Source organism: Mirounga angustirostris, unplaced genomic scaffold (genome assembly GCF_029215605.1).
Source record: "Mirounga angustirostris isolate CCGP_5_RB_7025 unplaced genomic scaffold, mMirAng1.0.hap1 SCAF_4, whole genome shotgun sequence".
In the NCBI taxonomy this organism is placed as follows: domain Eukaryota; kingdom Metazoa; phylum Chordata; class Mammalia; order Carnivora; family Phocidae; genus Mirounga; species Mirounga angustirostris.
In genome coordinates this window covers 132,827,194-132,855,076 of record NW_026991712.1, presented here as the reverse complement: position 1 = coordinate 132,855,076, position 27,883 = coordinate 132,827,194, and the positions used below count along the sequence as shown (strand labels likewise).

General features: G+C 37.9%; 1 protein-coding gene across 2 annotated transcripts; it reads left to right on the top strand.

Annotated features, from left to right (window-relative positions):
- CTH (cystathionine gamma-lyase) lies at positions 1-24,766 on the top strand. 2 transcript variants are annotated; one of them, XM_045897416.3, is made up of 12 exons: positions 2-361; positions 3,740-3,821; positions 5,576-5,671; positions 7,426-7,535; positions 9,574-9,705; positions 13,742-13,799; positions 14,265-14,342; positions 15,690-15,842; positions 17,585-17,706; positions 19,110-19,162; positions 23,042-23,180; positions 24,055-24,766. In XM_045897416.3, the coding sequence occupies exons 1-12, from the start codon at positions 194-196 to the stop codon at positions 24,079-24,081; spliced, it is 1,218 nt and encodes a 405-aa protein (XP_045753372.1). In that variant the 5' UTR covers positions 2-193; the 3' UTR covers positions 24,082-24,766. The 2 variants fall into 2 exon arrangements, with proteins under 2 accessions (XP_064445055.1, XP_045753372.1); XM_064588985.1 differs by lacking the exon at positions 3,740-3,821 and having other exon boundaries at positions 1-361.
- Positions 24,767-27,883: the final 3,117 nt, after the last annotated feature.

Below are 27,883 nucleotides of genomic sequence, written 5' to 3'. Positions count from 1 at the left end.
CGCACACCACACGGCCGGCTGCTGAAGTCTGAGCCACTGAGTCCCGGAGTCAGGCTTTTGTCCGCTCCCCGTCATCAGCCCGCCTTGTCTTTAGCTCGGGTTCTCCCGATTCTTGTGTCTCGAGCCCTGTCGCACCAGTTTTCTGGTTTTATCTTCCTTGCTCTTGTTCTCTTTCCCTCCTTCGCAGCTCAGCATGCAGGAAAAAGACGCCTCCCCGTACGGTTTCCAGCCTCGCTTCCAGCATTTCGCCACGCAGGCCATCCATGTGGGCCAGGAACCCGAGCAATGGACCTCCCAGGCTGTAGTGCCCCCCATCTCACTGTCCACCACGTTCAAGCAAGAGGCTCCCGGCCAGCACTCGGTGAGCTGGGGCTGGCTGGGGAGGTGGGGGGTGGGGCTGGGTTGGGCGGGTAAGAGATGTCTTATATATAAAAAGCCATGCACGTAATTTATAAAATGCTTTATACATCAGGAAGGCACCCGAATGCATGTTTACTACACCCGTGATCTTCCTTGTACTAAATCTTTGTATTCGCTGGTCCAGTGATCACATTTCTTTTGATAAGCAGGACTGGAAGGAACAGTTTGTCCAACTTGCCATATAGACTTGAACTGAAATTCATGTAATTTTGGCAAATTTGCAGTTCAAAACTGAGGGTCATAACTCTGTTGAATTACCTTTAGCAGCAAAAATTATAAAGACATGTAGAGTCACCTGAAAAAACCCCACAAACCCTCAGGGTCTGATAACTCACCTAGAATCAAGATCATGCCCAGTGGCTGTATTGTTACTAAAAGTGATTTACTTGCTATGGGCTAGATAAAGACTTACAGGTAGTATGTCAGATGTATTACAAGTATGGTCTGGGATCTTCACAACAACCCTAGCCTGGACTAGGTTCTCATTTTTCTTATGGAAAAAAAAACCAGATTAGGAATATTAAGTAACTAGCCTAAGGCCACATGGCTAGTAAATAGTGTAGCTGGGATTCTAACCCCGCTCTAGAACCCTACTCTTAGGCATTAGGCTACACTCTGCTATACTCCAATAATACTAGTAATAATCTAACCCATTGCATCATTTAAGCAGTGTGGCTTAGTGATTAAGAGCACAAATCACCTAGTCAGAGGGGCTAGGTTTGAATTCTGACACCACCTCCTCTGATCTGGGTGACCTTGTGCAAGTTGCTTAACCTATCCCAGCCTCGGGTTAATCCTGAGTAAATGGGGTTCACCAGTACCTACCACATAAATTGTTGATATATATGTTAAGCTTTATGGTACATTATAATTGCTTAGTAGTTTGGTATTTCACAGTGTTCACATTTACACTTTTTCCATTTGATCCTCACAACAACCAGGTCAGAGGGCAGGACAGGTATTACATACTTTTTATACAAAAGGAACTGACCTAGAGTTAGATAATTGCAAGTTTTTGATAGAGCAGTCTTTGTTAATCCCTTTTGGTAACACACTGATGGGATCTTGGAGTATTTCAAAGTTGCTGAGCTTTTAAGGAAATCAGTTCAATAAACTTTGTAGGTCCGAAGCTTTGATTAGACTTCAAAAACCTCTTTAGTGTGTTGTTACATAAGTCTAGGAAAATTCTTGTAAACATAGCCCTTTGTTTTGTGAGGTACAGTTCTTTTTTTTTAATTAAAAAAATTTTTTTATTAAAAAAAATTATTTTATTATGTTATGTTAGTCACCATACCTTACATCATTAGTTTTTTTTTTTTTTTAAGATTTTTATTTATTTATTTGAGAAAGAGAGAATGAGAGACAGAGAGCATGAGAGGGAGGAGGGTCAGAGGGAGAAGCAGACTCCCTGCCGAGCAGGGAGCCCGATGCGGGACTCGATCCCGGGACTCCAGGATCATGACCTGAGCCGAAGGCAGTCGCCCAACCAACTGAGCCACCCAGGCGCCCCTTACATCATTAGTTTTTGATGTAGTGTTCCATGATTCATTGTTTGCATGTAACACCCAGTGCTCCATCACCGGGCTAACCCATCCCCCCACCTCCCCCAAAAAACCTGTGAGGTACAGTTCTAAAGGGCATTTTTACAACTGGTTTAGGATGCTTCTAGCTACTGTATTTGGAATCAAAACGTGTACACAATCTGTTTTCCAAGCTTGCAGTCTGTTGCTGGTGTAGGGTTTTGTGAACATGTGACTGTCCAAGCTTTAGCTCTTGGTATGGAAGTTAACCATTTAACCAGATAATAGTAATTAAATATTTTCAGAGAGCCAACCGGGGTGGTAAAATCTACAAATACCAGACACCTCTTAGTACCTTTAAGAACTCAGTGAAGACCACGAAAGAAAATCTGAGGAGCTGAAGAGAAGCATCTATTTCTCCTATTCCATTTGGAAAGCTATTGAATGGGCCAGAGGGTGGGAGTTTGCCACTGAAATATGCCCCCCCACCCCAAAGTTAAATCTCTGCAGTGAATAATTATGGAGACATGGGTACGTCTCTGTGGCAGTAGCCACATGAATCCAAACAGATTTTTTTCTGTCTGGGGAATACAGGTCACATCAAGGAGGTGATGGTGAGGGAGGGATGAGGATATCCTGGAACCCTATAAAATATGTCTACTCAGTTTGTCAAAAACAAGGAAACAAAGCAACCAAACTTAAAATATACATATTTTGGTAATATATATATATTACTAATACTAGGAGCTTCTAAATCAGAAACAATGTAAAAAGTGGTTGTTGTGTTTTGTTATATGCTATATGAGGCATGGAGAGAAAATTATAGCATTTTTAGTCAATGAATACTGGTTCTGACGTTCCCTATAACCTTTGGCTTCACTTTCCTAAAAGCTGCCCTTGAGTATTAAATAAAATGAACGAATACTCCTAGTATGGTAAAGGTAAAAAGAGCAAATTTTAAGAAATTGTGCATAGCCACTTTGCCAAGAATTACTGTGTGCTTTTTGTTACTTATGTAGAGCCAAGATCTGAACTTTGAGCATTTGTAGGATCTGTTCATAGTTTCCTATAGGATGCTAAACAGAACTTGTATCACTTATTTCTTAGGAAATGAAATATAGGTTAGAAGTAAGTTTACTCTATAGGCTCTGGTGATTCCCTTTTCCTGATGTCCCCAGATGAATGGGTAAAGATGAGTTGAACATAATAATAATGCTAATAATAAAAACAACTGTTTCTGTAGTAGTTAGCCTGTACCAGGCACCATGTAGAGAATTTATATACATTGTATAATATTATCACCACAACAATTTTGCAAATTAGTTTTTTGTATTTTATTCCCATTTTATAGTTACTGAGATGGACTTTAGGAAAGGTTAAGTAACTTACCTATTTGGCATACAGCTCATAAGGGACAGCTATAGAATTCTAATCCAGTTTGGTGGACTTCAGAACCTTTCACACCAGTGCAGCCACAATATTGTTAAGCTCCTATTTAGTTATTTATTTTAAAGATGTTATTTATTTGAGAGAGAGCAGGTGCAAAGAGAGAGCATGAGCAGGGGCAAGGGGCAGAGGGAGAGGGAGAAGCAGGCTCCCCGCTGAACAAGGAGCCTGGGACTCTATCCCAGGATCCTGGGAAGGCAGACATGTTAAGCTTCTATTTAATGGCAAGACATGTCTTAACTGAATAATAGAAAATCATCATCGTAGGATGAACCCCTAATTGTGGAGGTGTCTCTGTTAGGACTCTGATAAATAAACTTAAATCGCTTAGGATAAACTCTTCTATTCTTCAGGGTTTTGAATATAGCCGTTCCGGAAACCCCACCAGGAATTGCTTGGAAAAAGCAGTGGCGGCACTGGATGGGGCCAAGTACAGTAAGTGATTTCCATTTCAAAGCTTGTGAAGTGTAGAACCCATTCTTACATGTATAGACAAAATCATAGAGGCACAGAATTTAGAATTGGAAAGGAGTAAGGATTAGCTAGTTCAAAACTTTACTAAGACATTGAGTTTTTTGTCCAAGGTCCCATAGATGGTATAATATGCATATGTGTAATTATTAGGTAAAAATAGGAGCAAAATGGCAGAATTTGCCGGTTAGTATTCATGTGAATGCACTTTTCATCTGAAGGTGTCAGTATAAATAGATAAATATTAACTGAGTTTTATAACACTACCTCTGAGAATACAAGCTTTCTGATATTCTGGTTCATTCACCTGATAATGCTTAAAAACAACACCAGCAAACATTTACCTGGTGCCCTTGATAATATGCTCTGACAGATTAGGGATTAACTCCTTGAATCTTTTTTCATGAAGGGAGTGGATTACTATTAAATCATCTTTGTATTTTTTATATGAATGATACTGAATGAGGACAGAATAGTGAAGAGAAAATGAGTCTTACGAGTTTTCTCATAGCAAGAGTGCCGGGGTTAGAAATGTTAATGTGGGTTTTTGGGGGTTTGGGGAGTTTTGTCTTTTGTTTTGGATGAGGGGAGTTCTTTCTGAACACTAAACTTCTGTAATTTAGTACTGTACAGTGATCATTATTTCCCGCAGGAGGGTAAAGCCTGAGTATTCACATGGCAGACATTTTTTTCAAGTGGGCTCCAGAAAACACAGTTGTTTTTAACTGGGTTTAAATTTTAGCCTTCTCGGGGCACCTGGGTGGCTCAGTCATTAAGCGTCTGCCTTCACTCAGGTCATGATCCCAGGGTCCTGGGATAGAGTCCCGCATGAGGCTCCTTGCTCAGTGGGGGAGTCTGCTTCTCCTTCTGACCCTCCCCCTTCTCATGCTCTCTCTCTCTAAAGTAAATTGATACAATCTTTAAAAATGAAGTTTATCCTTCTATATGAATTCACCATTGGACTACAGATGTGCTGAGTAGAGAACTCTAATTCTAACCTAAACTTTTCTGAAAAGATTTTATAAGAATTACATTTTTCAAGTTAATTGAATTATCCCTTCTACCAGTCACAGGTGATTTTTATCATTAAGGTGATGCATTGATATTTTGTCAGGATATTTTCTTTTATAGTGTTTAATGTACACAATGTCAGGTTGTTTTTTTTTTTTTAATTGTTTTCATTATTTTTGTCCTACGTGAGATTTCGGGATCATATTTATTTAAAGGAGATTGCACACTTAAAATTTTTTAAAAACAAAATTTTTCAAATTTGCCAGACACATCTCAGGTCTGATTTTGAGTTTTGTTAAAATATTTGCTCAATTGGATATCCTTATAGTTAATGAGTGAATCATACCTTAGCTCTGTTCCTCAAGTTTGAAACTTTTTTTAGAGCTTGTCGTTTTTAAACTGTAATTTAATTGGCAATTGGCCTTTAATCTCAGAATTTTGTAAAAAATTATTTCTTTGAAGTGTTTCAGAGAAATGTTACCACCAAAGCAGAATTGTATATTTTCTCTTAAAGATATTTTAATTTTGAAACAGAAAGGGGGAATTGGCAATTGTATTTTCATCAGGGGACTTCTTGTGACTGTAGTGATGGCTGTCCTTATATGAGCAGAGAGAAGAACATAAAGTAATGCAAGGAAATATTGTAGGTGTTTTTCAACCCAGAGGTTTGACTTTTTCGGCTTACCCTAACTTGGCTTTTATTTTAGGTTTGGCCTTTGCTTCAGGTTTAGCTGCCACTGTGACTATTGCCCATCTCTTAAAAGCAGGAGACCAAATTATTTGTATGGATGATGTGTATGGAGGTAGGTGGCCTCTCTCATGCATGTTGTGTCAGCTGATATTTTAAAGACAGTAAAGTGGGTCCTGAGTTATATTAACAATGTTACCAGGATTATTGATCATTTATTATCCTTTAAAGGTATGATGGACACCTCTGTGTTGACCCAGACTTGATAAAGGAAGAGTATAAACATTTTGGGTCTATGCTCTGGAACTGCTTGTAAGAGAGATTGTTTAATAATAATTTTACTTAAACTGCTGGAATGAGGATGTTGGACCTGATCAACTTTCAGATCTATTCTACTCAGAGAAGATAGTGTTTAAAGAGAGAGTGTTCTAGTGTTACTTAAAATTTTTGCCTGCAGTGAAGATGAACTATAACCCAGTTCACGTTCAAAGAGCTTGCCTCTACCCACCCCTCTATCTCCCCCACATATTTATACACTTGGGGTTTTAAGGAACCTTTGGAAAATCTGTTGAAAATATGGACCCCTTCCCTGCAAAGGTGGAAAAGTGTGCTTAAGACTACACCCAATGTTTATCATTTTAATTTTAGGGTAAAGGGGTTTCACTCCTTGAAGTCCATCATGGATCCAAATTTAAGAACTTCCATTCTAAACAGTTTAAATGCAAGTTATTTAAAGTGGTGAGTAGGAAGGTAAAGAAGACAGGTTGCCCTTACCTTTAAGCAAGACTGATTTTTATGATCAAAACAATAGCAAAAAGTTTTGTAAATATATGTGTGTGTATATATATATATTCCAAATGCTTCCAAATAATTAAAATGTGATTTCTAGAATATTATCATTTTATCTATCTCCTATTAACAAAAAGTTGAATGTATGTAAGAGACTTCCAGTAATCATATTAACCCTCTTAGAAATTTGCAGAGTGCTTTGTATTTATCATTGTTTCCTATGATAGTTTGTTGAATAGAAATAGCACACCTTTAGTTACTTTTATAGTGCATTATAAAAGCCTCATGGCACACATAGATACAAAATCTTGAAAATTGCTATTGATTTTTACAATTCTTTACATTCTTTTTCAATCTTCTATTATCTAGGGTCAGTCTATACAGCATCAAAAGTTCAGTATATCTTTGATCATAGAGTATTTTTCCTTTTTCTTTTCTGGTTTTTTTTTTTTTTTTTTTGGTGGGCTATCAATAAGAGCAATTTTTCCTTGAAATTTGCCTATGTAAAAATCAAATCCAGAACAGTGTTTATAAGAGAAATTATTCTAAGTTGAATGATTTATCTTTTTCACCATAAAACTGTAGTTGTTTAATTTGTATTGCCTCATTTATCTATTAAAGCTTTAGAACCACATAACAAAAAGATTGAGAGAGTACAAAGAATAATAACCAGCTTTTTTCTATTGCGAAAGTATGATCAGACTAAAAATTTATTTTGAACATTGGTTCATTTATTTTAAATTTGAGTACTAGGAAGAAATTGTTAAAAAATATATTGATGTTTCAGGGAGCATGCCACTTACTGTTTAAAGAGTAGAAATTATATGTTTTCAGAAACATTTCTGCTTCATGTCATTTAGTGTGGATATCAAGTGTGTTTTATTTGACTCTTTAACTTTCAGTTTAAAATCCAAGCCTTATATTCTTTATTATACAAGATATCCAAAGTACATTTGCTGTTAGTTGTTCTTTTATTGGTGATTGACACTTCCTTATATTTTTAAAGTATTTCAACCAATGAGGAGTGAACATTTCTCAGTACAGTGTCCTCTCCATTTTGCTGATTCTTTTCTGCCTCAGGTACAAACAGGTACTTCAGGCAGGTGGCAACTGAATTTGGATTAAAGATTTCTTTTGTTGATTGTTCCAAAACCAAATTGCTAGAGGCAGCCATTACACCAGAAACCAAGGTAACTCAGTTTTCAGTTTTGTCTGTTTTCTGTGTGCTGTTTTGTTTTTATCATTTTGTTTACTAGAAGACATAATTTAAATTTGAATAACAAATTTTATTAGAATCCATTGGAAACCATCAACAAGTTTAATATAGGTCTGGCTTCTCCAGAATATTCTCGCATAATGGTTAGGTACGTGAATTCCACGGCAGGATCCAAGTTCTAATTCTGTGTCATAGTTGATGTATTATCATGGGCAAATTATTTAACCAAAGTCTCAATTTCTTCATCTGCAAGATGGGGATAATTGCATCTGCTTTATAGAAAGGTGGTTGTGTAAATTAGATGAGATAAGGCATATGAAATGCTCAGTGCAGTACCCAACACATAATAACTGAAAAAAATTTGTTAGCAAAAGCATACAATTATGTACTGCATTACCAAACTGGTATTGCTAACAGAGGTTATCACAGAGATTGGGTTGCAGGAAAGGAAGCTTGCCAAGACCCCAGACCCTAAGCATACTGGCTTTTTAAGAATTTTAAACGATACTTCAACAAAATAATAGTTACAAGTAGAGAATGGGCCACAAGCAATCTTTAGCCTCCATCCTGGGAAGCTTGCATGCCACCGGAAGGTGTTTTGTGCCTGAGTGAATGGCATATGTGATATTCTTTCTTGGGCCTCATTTAAATTCTGCATGGGTAAAAGAAGGACCAATGTCTTTTATAAGTCAGCCTTTTCCAACTTTTTGCTAATGATTAAAAGGTTTGAATTGTACTCAAGATTATGTTGCAGGGAATGCTAAAAAATGAAAACCTTTTCTCACACAAATGATTACTTTGAAGATTAACACAGGGGTGAGCTTTGAGTGATTAAGGTTTGTTTTCAAAGGAACTTGTTTTTTATCTTAGGAGAAAAGATACTTATTAAAATAGCTGGTCTGAGTCTTTCTAAGGGAGGAAAGCAAATTGTGAGTATGTTAATTCTTGTCAACAGAACTTTATGTAGTGGCTCTTTACTGACTTGAATTAATACATTTTTTTCCCCCTGAAATATCTGCCTCATCATATGAAGTAGATTTTTTAAGTCTCTGCAAAATCAACTTTGTATTTATTATTTTTATTTTAATTACTTTTTATTATGAATATGAATAACAGATTCTTACCAGAAATGATTTTTTACAGATTTTTAAAATAATCATTTCTTGTAGAATTTTCATTATTTTAATTACCTTATCTTTTCTACTGTAAGAGTCTAGAGTAGGAAGAATATTAAACTAGATATCTTGCTCATTTATATATTAATAAAGAATCATTAACCCCTTTAAAAAGAAAGCTATAGGTAATGTCATTCAGTACAGTGGCATCTTGTTTAACAAACAGAAATTTCTTCTTTTCTTTGGTCTTCTCAATCACTGTCAAGCATCTACTTTGTGCCTGATCTGTGCTAGGTTTTGGGATATGATACTGTCTCCTTAAATGAGCTGTGACCAGGTTTTCTGTTGTGTGTAACTTCTCTCCTGCACTTTAAAACCCATGCTCTTCAAGTTCTGGGTACTTATTTTTATAGTTTCTCATGCATCTGGTGTTTTTAAAGTTAATATTTAGCATATGTTTGGCATTGTAGGGATAATTCTCTTTAATAAAAATTCTAGGCTATGATCTTAATGTTCTATATTATTTACCTTTGAGAACAAAATTCCTAGACACTGAATTATGTCTTTGAAATCCATCCTCTTTTTAATGGAATGTAATTACAATAATTAACTTGGGCACTTTTCTTCTTATACATAACATTATTTCATTTGATCTTTATAACAATTCTATGAAATATTATCAACCCTGTTGTACAGATGTAAAATTTGAGGAATATGGAGGGTAAGTTACTTAACTATGACCTCTCAGAAATTAATGGGGGCTAGGATTCAGATTCAACCCTTGCAACTTCATCACCCACATTCTTCAGTGTAGTCTGCCAGATGGTTACAATATATGAGACATATATTGGTGCAGTGTATTTTTATAAACTATTATCATCTGTTGAAATGTTTTAGCTTGTTTGGATTGAAACCCCCACAAACCCTAGCTTGAAGATGATTGACATTGAAGCCTGTGCACATACTGTCCATAAACATGGTGACATCATTTTGGTCGTGGATAACACTTTTATGTCAGCCTATTTCCAGGTAAATGAAAATGATTCTTTTGGCATGATTAGTAGACTACAGATACCTGTAACTAGGAAAGGAAAGACTTGTTTGCATTAAAATCATTATCAAACTCATGGAATCTAATCATAGTTATTGATTAGACAAAGAATTAAAATTGGACCTTTTCTATCATTAGCTCATATCTTTTCAACCAACCCTAGGTTCATATCCATTATGGGACTTTGTGTGTTTTAAATGTTGTCTTAATTAAAGTTTTTAAGTTCTCTCAGGATGTGTAAACTCTCTGAAGAGCTGGCCTTATTATGTGATTTTATCTGTCAGTGCTTTATAAATAGTAGGGACTTTAATGTTTATGTGCTGGTTATAAATCAGTTGTGTTTTTTTTATATATATGGTGTGACTGAAAAACATATATGTTATATATTTAATGCGTATATGTTATATATTTAATACATATATATTTATTTTAAAGTATATTAATATATGCTATTAAATTATTAAAATATATAATTAAACCTGGCTAACCTTCCAAATAAAAGGAAAACAAAAGCTATACTGCATGACATCTCAGTGTGTGTCATACTTATTATTTCTCCACTTTCCTCCTTTCTTGTTTCTCGTCCCTCAGTGCCCCATGGACTACGCCCAGCTCTCTATAGCTTTACCTTGTTTGTATTTCTACTCCCTGTTTCACACTGTAGCTATAAGTACCAAGTCCTTTATAGTGCTCCTTTTAAACTATCTCTTTTCCTACCTACTCCTCTACATACATCTCTTCCCACCTCAAAACCTCCCATTCATCCTCTATTCCTTTTCTTCTTTCTCTTACTTTTTTCCAGATGCTTCTTTCTATTTTGTTCCTTTTGGTAGATCATCTAAGGATTGCTCTATAATTGATTAGCTGTCTGCCCTTTCCCCACATGTTCTCTCTCTCTTCCCTCCGAGTAGCCCAATCTGTTTCCTTTCCTTGTTAGGAGCTTACCTTCTCCTCGCTGTTTCCTTCCTGCTTGTACTTTATGATCCTTCTTATTACACTTCCTGTACTTTACCTTTATCCTGCAGAGTTCCTGAAAGCCCAGCTCATTTTTTGCTACTCTTGCATTAGGCAGATGTTGATAGCTCAGTTGTTTATATTTCCCCCCCTTTTGTTTTGGGTCCCTGCAATTGGCACAGGCTGCTGCCTTAGTTTGTATAAATCTGTTCTTCACCTTCTTCCATTTTATTGAGAAGACACTACCAGGTTTTATTTCGTTTTCCTCAAACACATTTCCTCGCTACGTTGCATTTGGACAGCTTCATGGGCCACCTACCTTTGGCTCACGATATATCTTTGGCTGCTTCTTACATCCACTAAAGCAGTCTATTTCCAAGTGAAAATCTCCTGGCATCATCTGTTTGTCCCAGGTGATTTTCACTCTTGGGTTCATTATCCCAACTCCTTATCTCATATACCACTTGCACTAAAGGCCAGTTAACACAGCATAGGGTTGCTCTAGCTGAGTCACAGCGAGTCCTATATATTCCCAAAGAGATTGCATGCATTGTTTTAGCTTGGGCCTGCCCAGATTACTCATCAGGCCTGGCCCTTTTTTTCCCTTCTTACTGTCACTAAAATAGGTCCAGTTTTTCTACCTTTCTGAAGCCCACATCACATTTCCGCATACCAGGGACTGCAGTTTGCTTCCTTTCAATCTGCATGCATTCCAGTTGAGTTAATCAGAATCATGTTGTCCCTAAGTGGCCACATGTATTAGTTCTATACAGTAGATCTTCTGAAAAGGTCCTCTCATTATTTTACCCTCAGGAAAACTGGATACATTCTCTTTCTTCCCTGCCTTTTGTCTTCTGGATCTTCTATAAAATATGTCACAAAAGGCAAAATGGACATACCATCGTAAAGTTTCAGAGTTTGAGAGTAGAACCTCTTGATTTACATAATTTAGATGTGAGTGCTACTTCTACCAGCTTTTTAATCTGAATGATCTGCTTCGATTTTCTTCTTTCTTTCTTTCTTCCTTCTTTTCTTTCTTCCCTTCCTTCCTTTCTTCCTTCCTTCTTTTCTTTCTTTCTTTCTTTCTTTTTCTTTCTTTCTTTCTTTCTTTCTTTCCTTCCTTCCTTCCTTCCTTCCTTCCTTCTTTCTTTTCTTTCTTTCTTTCTTTCTTCTCTTTCTTTCTTTCCTTCCTTCCTTCCTTCCTTCCTTTCTTTCTTTCCTTCCTTCCTTCCTTCCTTCCTTCCTTCTTTTCTCTTTCTTTCTTTCTTTCTTTCTTTCTTTCTTTCTTTCTTTCTTTCTTCTTTCTTTCTTTCTTTCTTTCTTTCCTTCCTTCCTTTCTTTCTTCCTTCCTTTCTTTCTTTCTTCCTTTTCTTTTCTTTCTTCCTTCCTTCCTTCTTTCCTTCCTTCCTTCCTTTCTTTCTTCCTTCCTTTCTTTCTTTCTTCCTTTTCTTTCTTTCTTTCTTCTTTCTTTCTTTCTTTCTTTCTTTCTTTCTTTCTTTCTTTCTTTCTTTCTTTCTTTCTTTCTTTCCTTCCTTCCTTCCTTCCTTCCTTCCTTCCTTCCTTCCTTCCTTCCTTCCTTCCTTCCTTCCTTCCTTCCTTCCTTTCTTTCTTTCTTTCTTTTCTTTCTTTTCTTTCTTTCTTGCAAGATGGGGGAGGGGGGACAGAGGGAGAGGGAGAGAATCTTAAGCAGGCTCCATGCCCAGTGCAGAGCCTGACATGGAGCTCGATCTCACTACCCCGCGATCATGACCTGAGCCGAAATCAAGAGTCAGATGCTTAACCGACTGAGCCACTCAGGCACCACTGTTTTGTTTTTCTTCGTCCCTCTTCTTCATCTGTACAATGAGAATCTTAAAAGTACTGATTTTATTGAGTTAGGTAAAATATTTTGTATAGTGCTTCCCTGGGATATGTAAAGAATTTAACATGGTTCTCAGCACATAATGATATCAACAGATGTTAGTTATTTGTTTTCATTTTTCCTTTTCTTTTGACCACAGAGTTTACAGAATGTTAGCATTGGAAGAGACATCATCTAGTTTGACTCCATCACTTTGGAGATGCGCAAACACCTATGTAGAGAGTCCTTTGAGTAATACCTGACTTAAAACATCCTATTTTTGAAACACCCCAAATGAAAAGTCCTGTAGCCCCTTATACTAACACCTTCCAAAGACGAAACAACTGGTGAGGTTAAAAGACACACACACACACACACACACACACAGGTACTTTCTTTTAAAGAAAATGTAAATAGGCTTCTGGCTGGGGGGTCAGTAGAGCATGTGACTCTTGATCTCAGGACTGTGATTTCAAGCCCTGTGGTGGGTACAGAGCTTACTTTAAAAAAAAAAAAGAAAATGTAAATAGAAAGATGTTGGTAATATATTTTTTAGTGAATAGTTGATTATAACTTTAATTCTCACTATAAACAAAGACGTTTTAAGACTAAAGGATTGATTTGCAGGAAAATTGGGTGAGGGAAAACAATCCAAAGAAATTTCTTTCTAAGTGACTTTACACTTGGCAAAACTAGTATAATAAAAGAGTAATTATGAAAAAAAAAAAGAGTAAGAGTCAAGATGATGGCACATCAAGCGAATAATTACAGCATACATTATCAGGTTTTAATGATCAAAAATCTAAGCATGTTATATACTCACTTGACATAATAATTGCTGAATATTTATGTCTACTACTTTATGTGTTTACTGAGTCATAAAATGCCAGCGTCTCTGCATTGTAAAATTTAGTAAGTACACTTAGGACCAGCCAGCAAATCCTCTAAAGAAACAAGTTCAGGAGACCTGTTGACCAGATTTTACCTGCTATTTCCAGAAAATTTGTGCTTTTGGATTGAATACTGGGTCCAGTGCTTTGCATTTTTATTTGGGCGGGGGGAGGGGAAAGATAACCATGAGAAATCCTGGAAAATTTTAAGATGCGTGTATTTTTGAAAAGTTAGAAAAGGAATGAAATTTATAATAGCAAATAGGCATGTAATGAAGCATATTTTCAAGTGAATTACCATTTAAAATGAAAATCTTTTGTTCCTTTCAGCGGCCTTTGGCTCTGGGAGCTGATATTTGTATGTATTCAGCAACGAAATATATGAATGGTAAGACATACCTAGTCTACACTTTGAGTGTTCCTTTCCATGGATAGATGAAAATACCACAGGGCTTGATATTTTGATCCTTTTTCTTCTATTATTCAGGTTTTCTCTGTGACTCATGTAGAAAGTAAAAAATTTATACTTTGGTTAAATATGGGATTTCATTTATAGCAGACAAAACTATGCTCATGACTTATGAACAGGATTAAAATTTACCAAAAAAGGTTATAGTTTTATTCTACTGACAGCTTAAAAAGAAACTTTTGATTTTTATATGATTTTTATTTCATTGTTATAGGTATAGGTGTATATATTTGGTACTATCAAATTGAATACAGTTTATTTAAACTTATTTTATAGGGCTTTTTCCCAGAGAGTTTTTTTCAAGTGACAGTTACATTGTAGAAATTTTAGAATGAAGAATAAACGTACATTGTTTTTAACCTAAAGGTTTTTATTTTGTTTTAGGCCACAGTGATGTCGTAATGGGCTTAGTGTCTCTTAATTCTGAGAGCCTCCATAATAGGCTCCGTTTCTTACAAAACTGTAAGTATTAAAAAGTCCAAGAATTCCCCTTATTCTCTCAGAGGGACTACATTTGATATTTGTAGTTCCACTAAATGCTGTGAAGTAATAGCATTCTACTAAATTAGGAAGAAATGAGGAATGGAGGAGAAAGATTCTGGTTTTTAAAGGAAGTAGAAATATTAGGGTATAAAAATATAGTTGGGACATAACAGGGCTTTACAACATGACTCAAGGGATGAATTTTGTTATTTTTCAAATCCATGTTGATTTTGACCATAATTGGGTAAAGCCCAAGTGAATTTTTAGTTTTCAGACTGACTAGATTTTTTTTCTTTAGATAAAACATTTGGAATGATGGCTTTTTTATACTCCACCTTTTATGTCTGGAATGGTGGTTAACTTTAACTAGCACTTAATATATAAACTTATATTTTTCAACAGATGTCTAAACACCATTTCCTGTTTAGATAGTTTAGTTATCTCAAGTATGGGTAAGGATTTATTTGAAGGTGCTTAGTTTAACCATTGTGATTTGACAGATAAGATACAAACATAATTAGGAATAAAATAAATAAGTATTAAATAAATAAAGGAAGTGACGCCTGGGTGGCTCAGTCAGTTAAGGGACTGTCTTCGGGTCATGATCTCAGGGTCCTGGGATCGAGCCCCGCATCTGGCTCCCTGCTCGGCAGGAGGCCTGCTTCTCCCTCTCCCACTCCCCTTGCTTGTGTTCCCTCTCTTGCTGTTTCTCTCTCTGTCAAATAAATAAATAAAATCTTTAAAAAAATAAAATAAAATAAGTAAAAAAATAAATAAAGGAAATAAGCATTAAAGTAAAAAAAAAAAAAAAGAGGCACCAAGGAGGAAAACCAAAACTTACTGCTTGATAAATTCCTTTTATTTATAAAACGTTGAGGTGAGGTACACACCTTGGAGGCATAGTAACTCCTAGGCTGCTTTAGACAAAAGCTAAATAGAATGTTGGTAGAACTTTCAGTAACAATAGGAGCTGAATGCTGTTTTTTCTACATGTTCAAAGAAATACGAGGTTCAACTATGTGCAGTATGTCATTGAATGGAAATCATAGAAAGGACTATTTATGTTCATGTTTGAAATGTTCATATTGTGTTCATGTTTAGTTTGCAGGATCTTCATTTCCCCTCTCATTTTAAAGCCCATTCTTTGAGCGTACTTTAGGCTTCATTCTTATGCTTCTGATTTGATATATTAATTTCTCCCCTAAAACTCAAACATTGGCCTCTGTAGCTCATTTCTCAGAGTCACTATAATGAAAAAGAGAGTGAGAGAATCTTCTGGGTCTCTCCCCCCCTTTCATACTAACCCAGCATATGTTCATTTTGCAGCTCTTGGAGCAGTTCCATCCCCTGTTGACTGTTACCTCTGCAATCGAGGTCTGAAGACTCTACAGGTCCGAATGGAGAAGCATTTCGAAAATGGAATGGCAGTTGCCCAGTTTCTGGAATCTAATCCTTGGGTAGAAAAGGTTATTTATCCTGGTATGTTGATATGATTTCTTTTCTTTTCTTTCTTTCTTTCTTTTTTTTTTTAAGATTTACTTCTTTATTTGAGAGACAGCGTGTGCAAGTTGGGGGGAGGGGCAAAGGGAGAGGGGAGAGAGAATATCCAGCAGACTCCTCGCCGAGCCCAGAGCCAATGCAGAGCTCTCTCTCACAACCCTGAGATCATGACCTGAGCCGAAATCAGGAGTCAGACGCTCAACCGACTGATGCACCCAGGTGCCCCAATGTTGATATGATTTCTAAGAACATATGCTTACACTAGGATTTTATGGGTTATCCTAAGTATCTGTGTATGACACCTGTTGTAAGGTAGCTGCTTTCATGTATTTTTATGTTGTTTATATATTATTGGACACTGCTGTATGTCAGGCTCTGTGGGGGGTTTGGTGGCGAAGATAGACAATGGTCTGTGTCCTTGTGTTGCCTCTGATCTAGTGGTTGCTTTGATGTTAGGAAATTGATTTTACGCATTAGATGTTCCTGCCATGGTCTTTAGCTTGAAGGCTTGTATTTACCTGTTCCAGGATTGCAGCATTGTACTTTCCAGTTGATTTGCTTATAATCTTTTCAGTCTGCCATTCTTCATTAGCTCTTTTATCTGCTTTAGGTTGGGCCTGGATACTCATCAAATTGAGACTTACTACTTACGCAGCAAAATTCCCCTGAAGCTGTCTTACTTCCTTTCCAAATTTTTTCACCTCTGCCAACTCATGTGGAGTTAGCAGACTTATATATTACTCTTTGAATTTATTTTGCCAGTCTTTTAAATTGTGGTGTGGTCTTAAGTAAATAGTTACTTTGAACCCTTTGAGGTTTTAGCCACGTGGTCTTGGTGGACAGGAGAATTAAGCTTGATTCCTGTCCTCAGGGAATTTAGATAAGCCAAGACAGAACTACATATGAGATTAAATGCCCTATATGTCCCCTAGGTTAAAGAGCTGTTGACTGGTATGTATTTTGAATGGAGGGAGGGAGAAGAGTTTCGGCCTGTGCCTTGAATGGGAAGCATTTGTTAGGAGGGCATGGACAGGCATTCCAATTCATTCAACAAATGTTTATTAATTGCCCACGATGGAGCAAGCTTTGAGCTAGGACCTGGGATCCAATTATTAACAAAAGAAATGGAGGTGGCACCTGGGTGGCTCAGTCGTTAAGCGTCTGCCTTCAGCTCAGGTCATGGTCCCAGGGTCCTGGGATCAAGCCCCGCATCGGGCTCCCTGCTCTGCGGGAGGCCTGCTTCTCCCTCTGCTGCTCCCCTTGCTTGTATTCCCTCTCTCCCTGCCTCTCTCTCTGTCAAATAAATAAATAAAATCTTAAAAAAAAAAACCAAAAACGAAAACAAAAGAAATGGATTTCTCCACATGGAGCTAGTCTGATGGATAAGACAGATGTTAAACAAGAAATTACAGAATGACCTAATTAATAGAGGGGAGGATGTTCTGCGTTAAAGGGACAGCTTGTACACAGGTCCTGAGATGAAAAAAAGTGCAGTACTGCTAGTGTAAGGAAAGTTGATGTAGCTCGAGCATGGAGAGGGTAGAAGAGATAGGTCAGAATGAAGCTAGAGGCCAGAACACATCATCAGATGTGGACGTGGTGTAAAGCTCATCATTATTAGGCTTATTTGCAGTTTGCTTTAGGCAAACAGTGAATTTTTTCATTCTGAAATTACATGTTTGACTCTAAAATAAGACTTTTATTGTGCCTCATGATCACAGGGCTGCCCTCTCATCCTCAGCATGAGCTGGCGAAGCGTCAATGCACAGGTTGCCCAGGGATGATCACCTTCTATATTAAGGGCACTCTTCAGCATGCTCAGACGTTTCTCAAGAACCTCAAGGTAAACTTTCAAACGAGGTGTTTTTTTTTTTTTAAAGATTTTTTATTCATTTATTTGAGAGAGAGAGCATGAGAGGGGGGAGGGTCAGAGGGAGAAGCAGACTCCCCGCCGAGCAGGGAGCCCGATGTGGGACTCGATCCCGGGACTCCAGGATCATGACCCGAGCCGAAAGCAGTTGCTTAACCAACTGAGCCACCCAGGCGCCCTCAAACGAGGTTTTTTAAATCGTCGAGGCAGATTCCAGCAGTTCATGATCTCTCCTTTCCACCCAACTCAGATTCACGTCTTTGGACTGCAGGTCACACCCACAGACCTCTTTCTCATGAAATGCTTTGGGTTGGAAAACGACTTTGGTGCAGTAGCAGACATCTGAATATGTTTGTTTATTGAACTCTCCGGACACGGCCATCAGTTTGAGAGAGACGGAATGTCCCGATGCATTGGTTTTAGATTTATTAAAAATCGAACCCCTTTTCCAAATGAAATGTTATGTGAAACTTCCAAGTAATGTGTGGCTAGTGCACGGCACAAAGGCCTCCCTGAAATCCAGCCTAGGAGTGGCTTTCCAGACCTGTGCCTCCCAGGCTGCATCTGCCTGGGGTGAAGGAAGGGAGGCCTTTGTCTGATGTTTCACGCTGCCAGGAGGCTCTCAGGGCCCCCGGGAGAGAGGCCTCTGTAACTCCCTACACTGGGCTTTCAGAGCTCATGCAACAGGCTGAGTTCTAAATACTGAGGTCTAATGCATAGGCTGCTGCCAGATTAGTCAGCGTCCACTGGTATCTAAAAGTTGTACTAAAAGCAGAAAGATAGTGTATGTTTAATTAAATACCGTTGTAAGAGTAATTTTAAAATATTTGTAAAATTATGACACTGTAACACTAAATAACAAAAACAGGTTTTGTTTTTTTTTTCCTACTCCAGGAGGGAGTTAAATGGATGTATTAATTTAGTAAGTGATACATTTTAACAAGTAAGTGTGTATGTATTAATTTAGTAAGTGATTAATTTTAACAAGTGTGTATAACTTGGTAGCCTTTAGAGATTTTTATTTAAAGGGTAACCACAGAACTAGGTCTCAAACGTAATAATGCTGAGGTTTTAGGGCTCGTGTTAGTTAAGTATCACTTAAGTAGAGGGCCAAATCAGGAAGGTAGGAGAGATTCGCCTTCCTCAACTTGTAATGTTTTAAAAGTTGGCACCTCGTATGTCTAATCAGTGCCATCAGTGTTACAGATTTTATTTTCATTTTTTCTCTGGGCTTCTTGCCCAAATTGTACTTTTTTTTCATAATCACCACCATTTCTCACCCTGTGTCCAGGGCCATTTTGTTAAAAACATTTAGTTTTGTATTTTTGTATTTTTACGTTAGTCAAAGATCTAAATGAATGTTTTCTTTGCTGTAGTTATTTACTCTGGCTGAGAGCTTGGGAGGATACGAAAGTCTTGCTGAGCTTCCGTGAGTATATTTCCGTTTTTCTCAGTGTTTTAACTTTGGTAACATCAGGAGTAATTCAAGACATTTGACAATAAGAATAGCATCGAGCTATTTAATCAGAATGGACCCAGTAGAATGGGGACCCTGATAAAAATCTCAGCTGTATGTGTCCTCCCCAATTTTGCTTCCTTCCGTTCTGCCTGAAGGCGATTCCAGCAGAGTTGTAGTTTAGGATTTCTGACCTTTGACACGGGGCTACTTGTTCTATCCCACTCTGCCCTGGAAGGGGGGTTGGAGGCTTTTATGAGATGGGCTGATTTCAAGGCTTCTTAGAAATGGATGAAATACTTCCATGCCCTTGACAGTCAGAGATGCCACCGAATCCATTTATTTTCTGTTCTCTGGATAAACCTTGAATGGCTTCATGTTATCTGCAAGATAAACCCAAAATCTACCTTGGTATTCCTGATCCGATCAGTTCATCTAATTGTATCAAAGCACCAGAGGATGTTAGAACATGCAGCCTGAGATCAGGGATCCAATAGCTTATTTTATAGATAAGGAAACAAAGATTCAGAAAGTTTTGCTGATTACTCAGATGTCACATAGGAATCTGTTACCAACTTCACTCTTGAGGCTTTGCATAGAAACAATGAGAGGAGGCAAAAGCAGCCTGGATCTGGATTTGAGACCTACTCCACCAGTTACTCGCCTCCGAGCTTCCGTCCATAAAATGGGATTAGTAATTAAAATAACAATGATCATTTATTGATTACCTGTCCCACCAAGCATTCCAGAGCTGTAGCCTGATTTTATCTGATGTTACTCTGCTCATGTATTGTAAATATTGCACTGGTGATGAACATCATTACCTGATAACTTTCAAGAGTACTAAATGCACCCAGCATGTTGCTGTGTTTTAATTTTCATACACATTTCTGGAATAACTGTTCTGGAGGCACTATGTTAAGGGGTGTCAGGGATTACCACAATTTAGACACATTTGCCATCCTCTCCATGGTAATTTGCAGCTTCTTGGAAGAGTCAGGCAGTTTCACATAAAGTTAAAGAAAAAAAATGTATGATACCCAAAGAATACTCAAATAATTAAGATAACACAAATAGGTTTTTGTGTCTTTCAAGAAGATGCCTGCTAGTAAGTCTGGATGCACAAGAGGGCACACTCAGCATATGAAATTGGGTTATTTTTCATAGTCATAAAATGGGTATTACTTTAAGGCTCTCTTAAGAATCGACACCTCCTGATTTCTTCAGGGATTTGGTTTAAAGTTGCTTGGCCCTCAGATGTACCAGCCAGCTAGGCCATCCCCAATGTCTGCCAGTGGACGAGTGAATTTAGATCAGGGCTTGTCTGTTCTTGCCTCATTCTGTGACTCCCAACCGCTGCAACGAGTACAGAATTGCAATAGGGGAGGGAGGGAGCAGAGCCAATGTGCGCTGGATTGGTCTTCCAGCCTGATGATGCATATTAACTCCGCAACCTCAGAAAAGTTACTTATGTTCTCTCAGTCTGTTTCCTCGGTTGTAAAATGTGGATAACACTGTACTTAGCTCTTAGGGTTGTTATGAGAACATGGGGGAAAAATATCCCTAAGCCAGTGCCTTGATTCATACTAAGGGCCCAATAAATGTTAATTATTATTAGGAATTATTATGTTTTATTAGGCATCTAATACACTCCAGGTACTTGCAAATGCTTTATATATGTTCCTTCCATTAATGACTGTGATAAACTTTTGGGATAGGACTTATATCCAACTTCTATTCATTTAAAAGAAAATGAATTAATGCACACAAATGACCTAGTAGAGTACCTGCCTCATGGTAGGCCTATAATAAGTGATAGCTACTGTTATGATTTTAGATAAAGAAATTGATTGTGAGGACAGGTAACTTCTACCAGCCCACACAGCAAGTGTGTGAAGGGGCTGATTCACGTACAGGTCTATTGATCTCACAGGCCTAAATTCCTATTTTTATGTGTATACTCTCTTTTGAGGAATTAAAAGCCTGAAAAGGCAGAACATTTTTTATTTTATTTTATATATTTTTAAAAGATTTTATTTATTTATTTGAGAGAGAGCACAAGTGGGGTAAGGAGCAGAGGAAGAAGCAGACTCCAGCAGGGTGAGGGTCAGAGAGGGAGGGAGAAGCAGGGAGCCCAATGCGGGGCTCCATCCTGGGACTCCAGAACCACGACCTGAGCTGAAGGCAGACACCCAACTGACTGAGCCACCCAGGCACCCAAGGCAGAACATTTTTTTTTTTTTTAATTATGTTATGTTAGTCACCATACAATACATCATTAGTTTTTGATGTGGTGATCCACGATCCATTGTTTTCGAATAACACCCAGTGCTCCATGCAGTACGTGCCCGCCTTAATACCCATCACCGGGCTAACCAATCCCCCCTCCCCCCTCCCCTCTAAAACCCTGTTTGTTTCTCAGAGTCCATAGTCTCTCATAGTTCATCTCTCCCTTCGATTCCCCCCTTTCAGTTTTCCCTTCCTTCTCCTAATGTCCTCCATGCTATTCCTTATGTTCCACAAATAAGTGAAACCATATGATAATTGACTTTCTCTGCTTGACTTATATCACTTAACATAATCTCCTCCAGTCCCATCCATGTTGATATAAAAGTTGGGTATTCATCTTTTCTGATGGCTGAGTAATATTCCATTGTATATATGGACCACATCTTCTTTATCCATTCATCTGTTGAAGGGCATCTCGGCTCTTTCCACAGTTTGGCTATTGCGGACATTGCTGCTATGAACATTGGGGTGCATATGGCCCTTCTTTTCACTACATCTGTGTCTTTGGGGTAAATACCCAGGAGTGCAGTTGCTGGGTCATAGGGTACCCAAGGCAGAACATTTTAAGGAGGATGTTGGCATATACCACTTCAGTAGCGTGATCAAAGAAGATACTCAAAATGTTGACCACATCTGAGATTTTCTCTCCATGGATCTGAAGTGAGATAGGACAGAGCAACTTAGGCATTGATTTGCGGGTAGTGTGCCCAGAAAGGATGAGTGTTGGTAGCAGTGTATGTATGTAGGGCTCAGTGAGACTATAAGCCTCTCCTCCATGGTGCCTCAGCCTCAGCCCGCACAGTTTTCTGCCTCCTCTCAACTCTGGCAGTCCTTGCTGTCCATTCTTGTTTGGCATGTACTGTAGACTATTCTGTTCTGTGAATTGTCATAGACTTTGGCTTCTGCTTCGTCATGTAGGGCCGAGACAAATATCTCGTTTTTCTTGGTTTCCCAGTTCTTACTGTAGTGCCTGACCCACAGTAGGTGCTTTACCTTTCTATCATGTTAATGATGATGAGTTGTTAGCTAATTTTGAAAATCCTTCCAGGCCTCTACATTCATGGGTTATGTGCTGGAATTCCTAATGCTCACTGGTTGCCACTGGTGTTGTTACTGGGTTGTCTTTCCCTGATCTGCCTCACAAGGTGCCATTCTGGATTAATCCATTGATTGGGAGGGAATTAATTCTGGCTGGCTCTTGGTCCAACGGGCCTTTTATAAGTCCAGCTGGTTGGTCATGGAGTATATGACTGTTGGCCAAAGCTTCCTTCAGGCAGATGTTAAAATCCACAGCTAGAGGCTATCTTTTTCCCTCCTGCCTGGGAGTGCTTGATTGGCACATTCAGTGTTTGGATTAAGTATACTGATGGTATAGAAAGGATAAAAGATCTTACAATAATAATCAGAAAAGGTAATTTTCTTAATTCCTTATTTTTTTTGCCTGTGAAAAATTATGGGCATATGAAGAATTTGATATTTAGAAAAGAAAAAAACTGAAAATAATTGCAATTTATGAGACAGATACAATATAGTTATCAAAAAATTGCTCATTCTTTCTTTTAGGGCAATCATGACCCATGCATCAGTACCTAAGAGTGACCGAGATGTCCTTGGAATAAGTGACACACTGATTCGACTCTCTGTGGGCTTAGAGGATAAAAAAGACCTACTCGAAGATCTAGGTCAAGCTTTGAAGGCAGCAGTAAGTTTAATTATTTTGGTGTGTTTGTGGGCTTAATCTTGGGGGTGGTGGTCATTCTTTCATTTTTTTTTTTTTTTAAAGATTTTATTTATTTGAGACAGAGAGAATGAGAGACAGAGAGCATGAGAGGGAGGAGGGTCAGAGGGAGAAGCAGACTCCCTGCCGAGCAGGGGGCCCGATGTGGGACTCGATCCCGGGACTCCAGGATCATGACCTGAGCCGAAGGCAGTCGCCTAACCAACTGAGCCACCCAGGCGCCCCATTCTTTCATTTTTTAAAAAGATTTATTTATTTATTAGAGAATGCAGAGGGAAGGGGCAGAGGGAGATGGAGAGAGAGAATCTCAAGCAGACTCCCTGCCGAGCACACAGCCTGACTTGGGGCTTAATCCTATGATCCTGAGATCATGACCTGAGCCGAAATCAAAAGTCAGACACTTGGGACGACTGGGTGGCTCAGTCAGTTAAGTGTCTGCCTTCGGCTCAGCTCATGGTCCCAGGGTCCTGGGATCGAGTCCTGCGTCGGACTCCCTGCTCGGTGAGGAGCCTGCTTCTCCCTCTCCCACTCCCCCTACTTGTGTTCCCTTTCTCTCTCTAACAAATAAATAAATAAAATCTTTAAAAAAAAAAAAAGTTACTCAGTCAACTGAACCACCCAGGCGCCCTGGTGGTTACTTTTTTTTAGAGTGGCCTCACTGTGAATTCTGAAGGTTTCCTCTTCTCTTCCTATGATAGACAGGCTGTATAAATGTGCAAGGAAGTCAGCTGAAGTGCAGATTTAAAAAATGGTTGTATTCAGAAAAGAGTCCTTGGAAGAAGTGAAGTCGTTGCCTGCAGTTTTAATAACATATTTTTCTTGTGCACCTTTAATACAGCACCCTCCAAATGCAGGTCGTAACTAGCATTCCAGAACTGCTAGTAGAAGTCGCTTCCTGAGAAGATCAACTCTTCGTAATTGAATGGACCATTAATGAGCCTTTGCAGAATTTTCAAGTGAAAATTTTAAGGCACCTCATTACCTTTCAGAGCTGTAACCTTTCAGGGATCATCCTTATTAAAAACAGTTTCCTCTTTACCTTATTGTAATTGACAGGTCAATTCTGTTAATATCTTTTATTAATTTTGGTATCCATTTGCCTCTGAAGGAGGTGGGATTTGTGCTGCTTTTTGGGATTGTGATCTTTTTTCATAGCTTAAGATTTATATTGATCATGTTTACAATAGAATGATAATTCATTTTTTATGTTTTTCTGAAGAATTTAAATTATTAAATGAATGTTCTTAAATCAAGTGTGATTTTTGCATATTGTTGAAAACAGCACTCAAAGCAGTGGTTTACACATAATTATCATAAACCAAAAATCAAATACTTGAAAAGCCTACTGTGAAATTCTGCTGATATAAGGTTGTACTTACTATTTAAAAAATAAATAAATAAATCTAATTACCAAATGTATCCCATTGTGATATTCCTGTATTATGTGGCATTAACTTGTATTCCTTTTAATCCTCAACTCTTAGAGGTCTCAGCCACTTGCAGTAATTTTTGTAAATTTGGTTGTATAACTATCATGTCCAAATCTTAGTGTTTGCAGATTATAGATTTTATCAGGGGAGTCAAAAGCCACTTTTATAGAGAGACATACTACTTTTTATATTTTTATCTGTAATAGTAAACTTAGTGACGCAAAGAGAGAAATGCTTGAAACAGAATCTTTTAGAGTTAAGTGCATAGTCAGCAAATTATTGTTAATAAGCTGTAAGTCAAATAGATTTTTTAAATTGTTTTTATGTTAAAGGCTTTCAGTCATTTGTTTGCTATTGCCATTTGTTTCACCTTAAAAAAGCTTATCCTTGAACTTGATTAGTAATACAGGATAGGAGGCCAATACATAAGATTTCGTGTTATGTATTGTTCACATTTTGAATTACATGACAGAGTCTGGAAATTCTGGCTCTGGACAGCGTGTTTTGAGGCTATACCTTAGTGTCGGGGAAATAACAAAGACCAACCAAATCAGAAAAGCAAGGACTATTTGTTCTAAGCTTACAAGGGAGTCAGCTACTGTCACTTGTGTTTTGACAGAGATTCAAAGGGAAGCAGAGCTTGAAGAATTGTAGAAATTTTAGTATCTGTTGATGTGGATGAGAAACTAAAATTTTGGTATTTAAAACTGTCAGAGGACCTTTAAATGGATAACATTAAATCACTGTCAGAAATGTTAAAAAAAAAACTGAAAAATTAAGGCTGACAGAGAAATGGACAAGCTTTGTAGTGTAAAAAAGGGAAGGTTTGGGGCACCTGGGTGGCTCAAGTCGGTTAAGTGCCTGCCTTTGGCTCAGGTCATGATCCCAGCATCCTGGGATCGAGCCCCACATCGGGCTCCCTGCTCAGTTGGAGTCTGCTTCTCCCTCTACCCCTTCCCTCTGCTCGTGCTCTCTCTCTCTCTCTCTCACAAAAATAAATGAATAACATGTTAAAAATAAATAAATAAAAAAGGGAAGGATTCAGGTATGCCCTGGTTGGAGGGTGCTGGCATGGGGAAGCTGTAGACAGCCTCATTTGAAGTAGGACATCCGAGGCAATTGGTTAAGGGTGCATATTTGGCATTGTAGGGTTGATCCTCAGTTGAAAACAGAGACAAAAATTAGGGAAACTGTCAGTTATTAATCAAGTGCTGGCCATTTGGGGCTGATTGTTTCAGAAGTTACTGTTTAGCTTCCTGAATTGTCACTAGAGATAGCAATCAGGTTTCCTGCGGGTCTGACTTAGAACAGGCAGGCTTCTTCCTTGTTTGTTTTTGGTAGATAAAGGGTTTGGTTTTCTGGAGAGGTTTGCTGCAGATTGTAGGTCAAAGTTCTATTTTTATATATTGTCTATCCACTGTCCATTTATCTATTCAGTCTCTCAGAGCTTCTAGTGAGCAGTGACTATCCTTGTATTAGTAAGGGTTCTCTAGAGGAACAGATCAGAGAGAGAAGAGACACTGTGTGTGTGTGTGTGTAGAGAGAGAGAGAGAGAGAGTGATTTTAAGTAATTGGCTAACATTGACTGTGGGGCTGACCTGTCTGACATATATGGGGCAGGCTGGAGACTCACTTAAAAGAGTTGTTGCTATCTTTTGTTCAAAATCTGCAGAGCAGGCCCGCAAGCTGGAATCTCAGACTGTTTCTGTCGTAGGCTGGAAGCAGAATTGCTTGGCCTTCAACTGAGTGGATGAAAGTCACCCACATTATGGAGCCTGGTCTCCTTTACTCAAAGTCTACTGATTTAATGCGAATCACATCTAAAAATTATCTTCCCAGTGACATCTGAACTGGTATTTGACCAAACAGCTGGGTACCATAAGCCTAGCCAAGTTGACACATAAAATTTACCATCACAACCATGTTTTAAGCACTGTTCTTACTGCCTGAGGAAGCACCATCCTGTTTGTTATGGTTTATGAGGTTTATCCACAATTTTTGGTTATCTGCAAGCACATCTCTCTCCATTAACATAGTTTACACTGAGACAACGATTTAGTGTTTAAACAATGCACCCTCCACCTCCCACCCCCTTCATAATACATCTGGCTTTGTAGAAGGGAAATAATTAGCCACGTTCTGGTCGGGGGTAAATGAAGTCAGGCTTCCAGAACACTAATGTTCACTGAATGGCTTTATAGGGCATTTTATTCAAAATTCCATTCTACCCTCATGTTTACTATATTCACTGTTGAAATTCGGAGTGAAATTAGTATCTGATACCAAAGCTAGTGGGTACCATCTTAAGTAGCCACATAGCATCGTGTTTATTATATTCAGCTAGATAACATTTAGGAGAAATTATAGCCATGATAAAGTATAACAAGCTCATTTCTTTTACTTGTGGCTCAATTTAGTCATGTATTTGTATCTGAGAGCTTATTCATAGCTGACTTCAGGCTGCTTTCTATTGCATAATAAAAGAAATGGCACCTATTCTTCCACTCAGTGCTCTTGTATGTTTTCTTAGTTTTTTAGTGAATTCTGTCTTTGGTAAGGTTGGTAAGGCAGTCCATTATTTTGGAATTTTGTGCCAAAGACTACTAGTTCTGAGATGTGAGGGGTAAATAGAAAGTAACCATGAAATCTGGAATCTTTTTTAAAAAATTAAGACATCCTTTTTTAAACACAGAGTAGCCTTAAATGACCTGAATTCCATGGAAAAGCCAAGAAACACTTGGGAACTACAAATTTATTTTCACAAAGATTGAAATCTAATACTCTGTAATTTTATAAAGTGAAAATAGTACAATTACCTAATTACTCAGGTGGACCCAAAGAAAATTTCAGGGCAAAGGAAAGAAAGCTTGTAATGCATTTTAGAGAAACACAAAAGAGAACACAAATGCTTCATAAGAAAACCATTAGGCCAATAACAAAAAAAAAAAAAAAAAAAAAAGAGAACATGGTTAAACCAGAAGACATCTAGTAACAAAGGTAATATTATTCAAACTAACGAAACTTCTCTTAGAAATTATCCAAAGATAAATAAGAAAAAAAAATAATAATTTCCATCTCCACAGTAAAAGAAACCCTGATTCCATTTGCTTCATAATACAAATGCAAACTTAAGAAAAAAATAAGTACAATGAAAAATATAATTGCTTTGGGGTAGAAATTAAAGATTAGTTGAAGAAAGGATTGCTGTATTTCTTTTTCTTTTTTAATATCCACATT

What these genes read in the sequence shown, in the direction of transcription:
- CTH (XM_045897416.3), top strand. Translation starts at nt 194, where the DNA reads ATGCAGGAAAAAGACGCCTCCCCGTACGGTTTCCAGCCTCGCTTCCAG. An exon ending in AGAAAAGGTTATTTATCCTG is followed by an intron (nt 15,843 to 17,584) that starts GTATGTTGATAT and finishes TCATGATCACAG; the next exon opens with GGCTGCCCTCTCATCCTCAG. An exon ending in GAAAGTCTTGCTGAGCTTCC is followed by an intron (nt 19,163 to 23,041) that starts GTGAGTATATTT and finishes TCTTTCTTTTAG; the next exon opens with GGCAATCATGACCCATGCAT.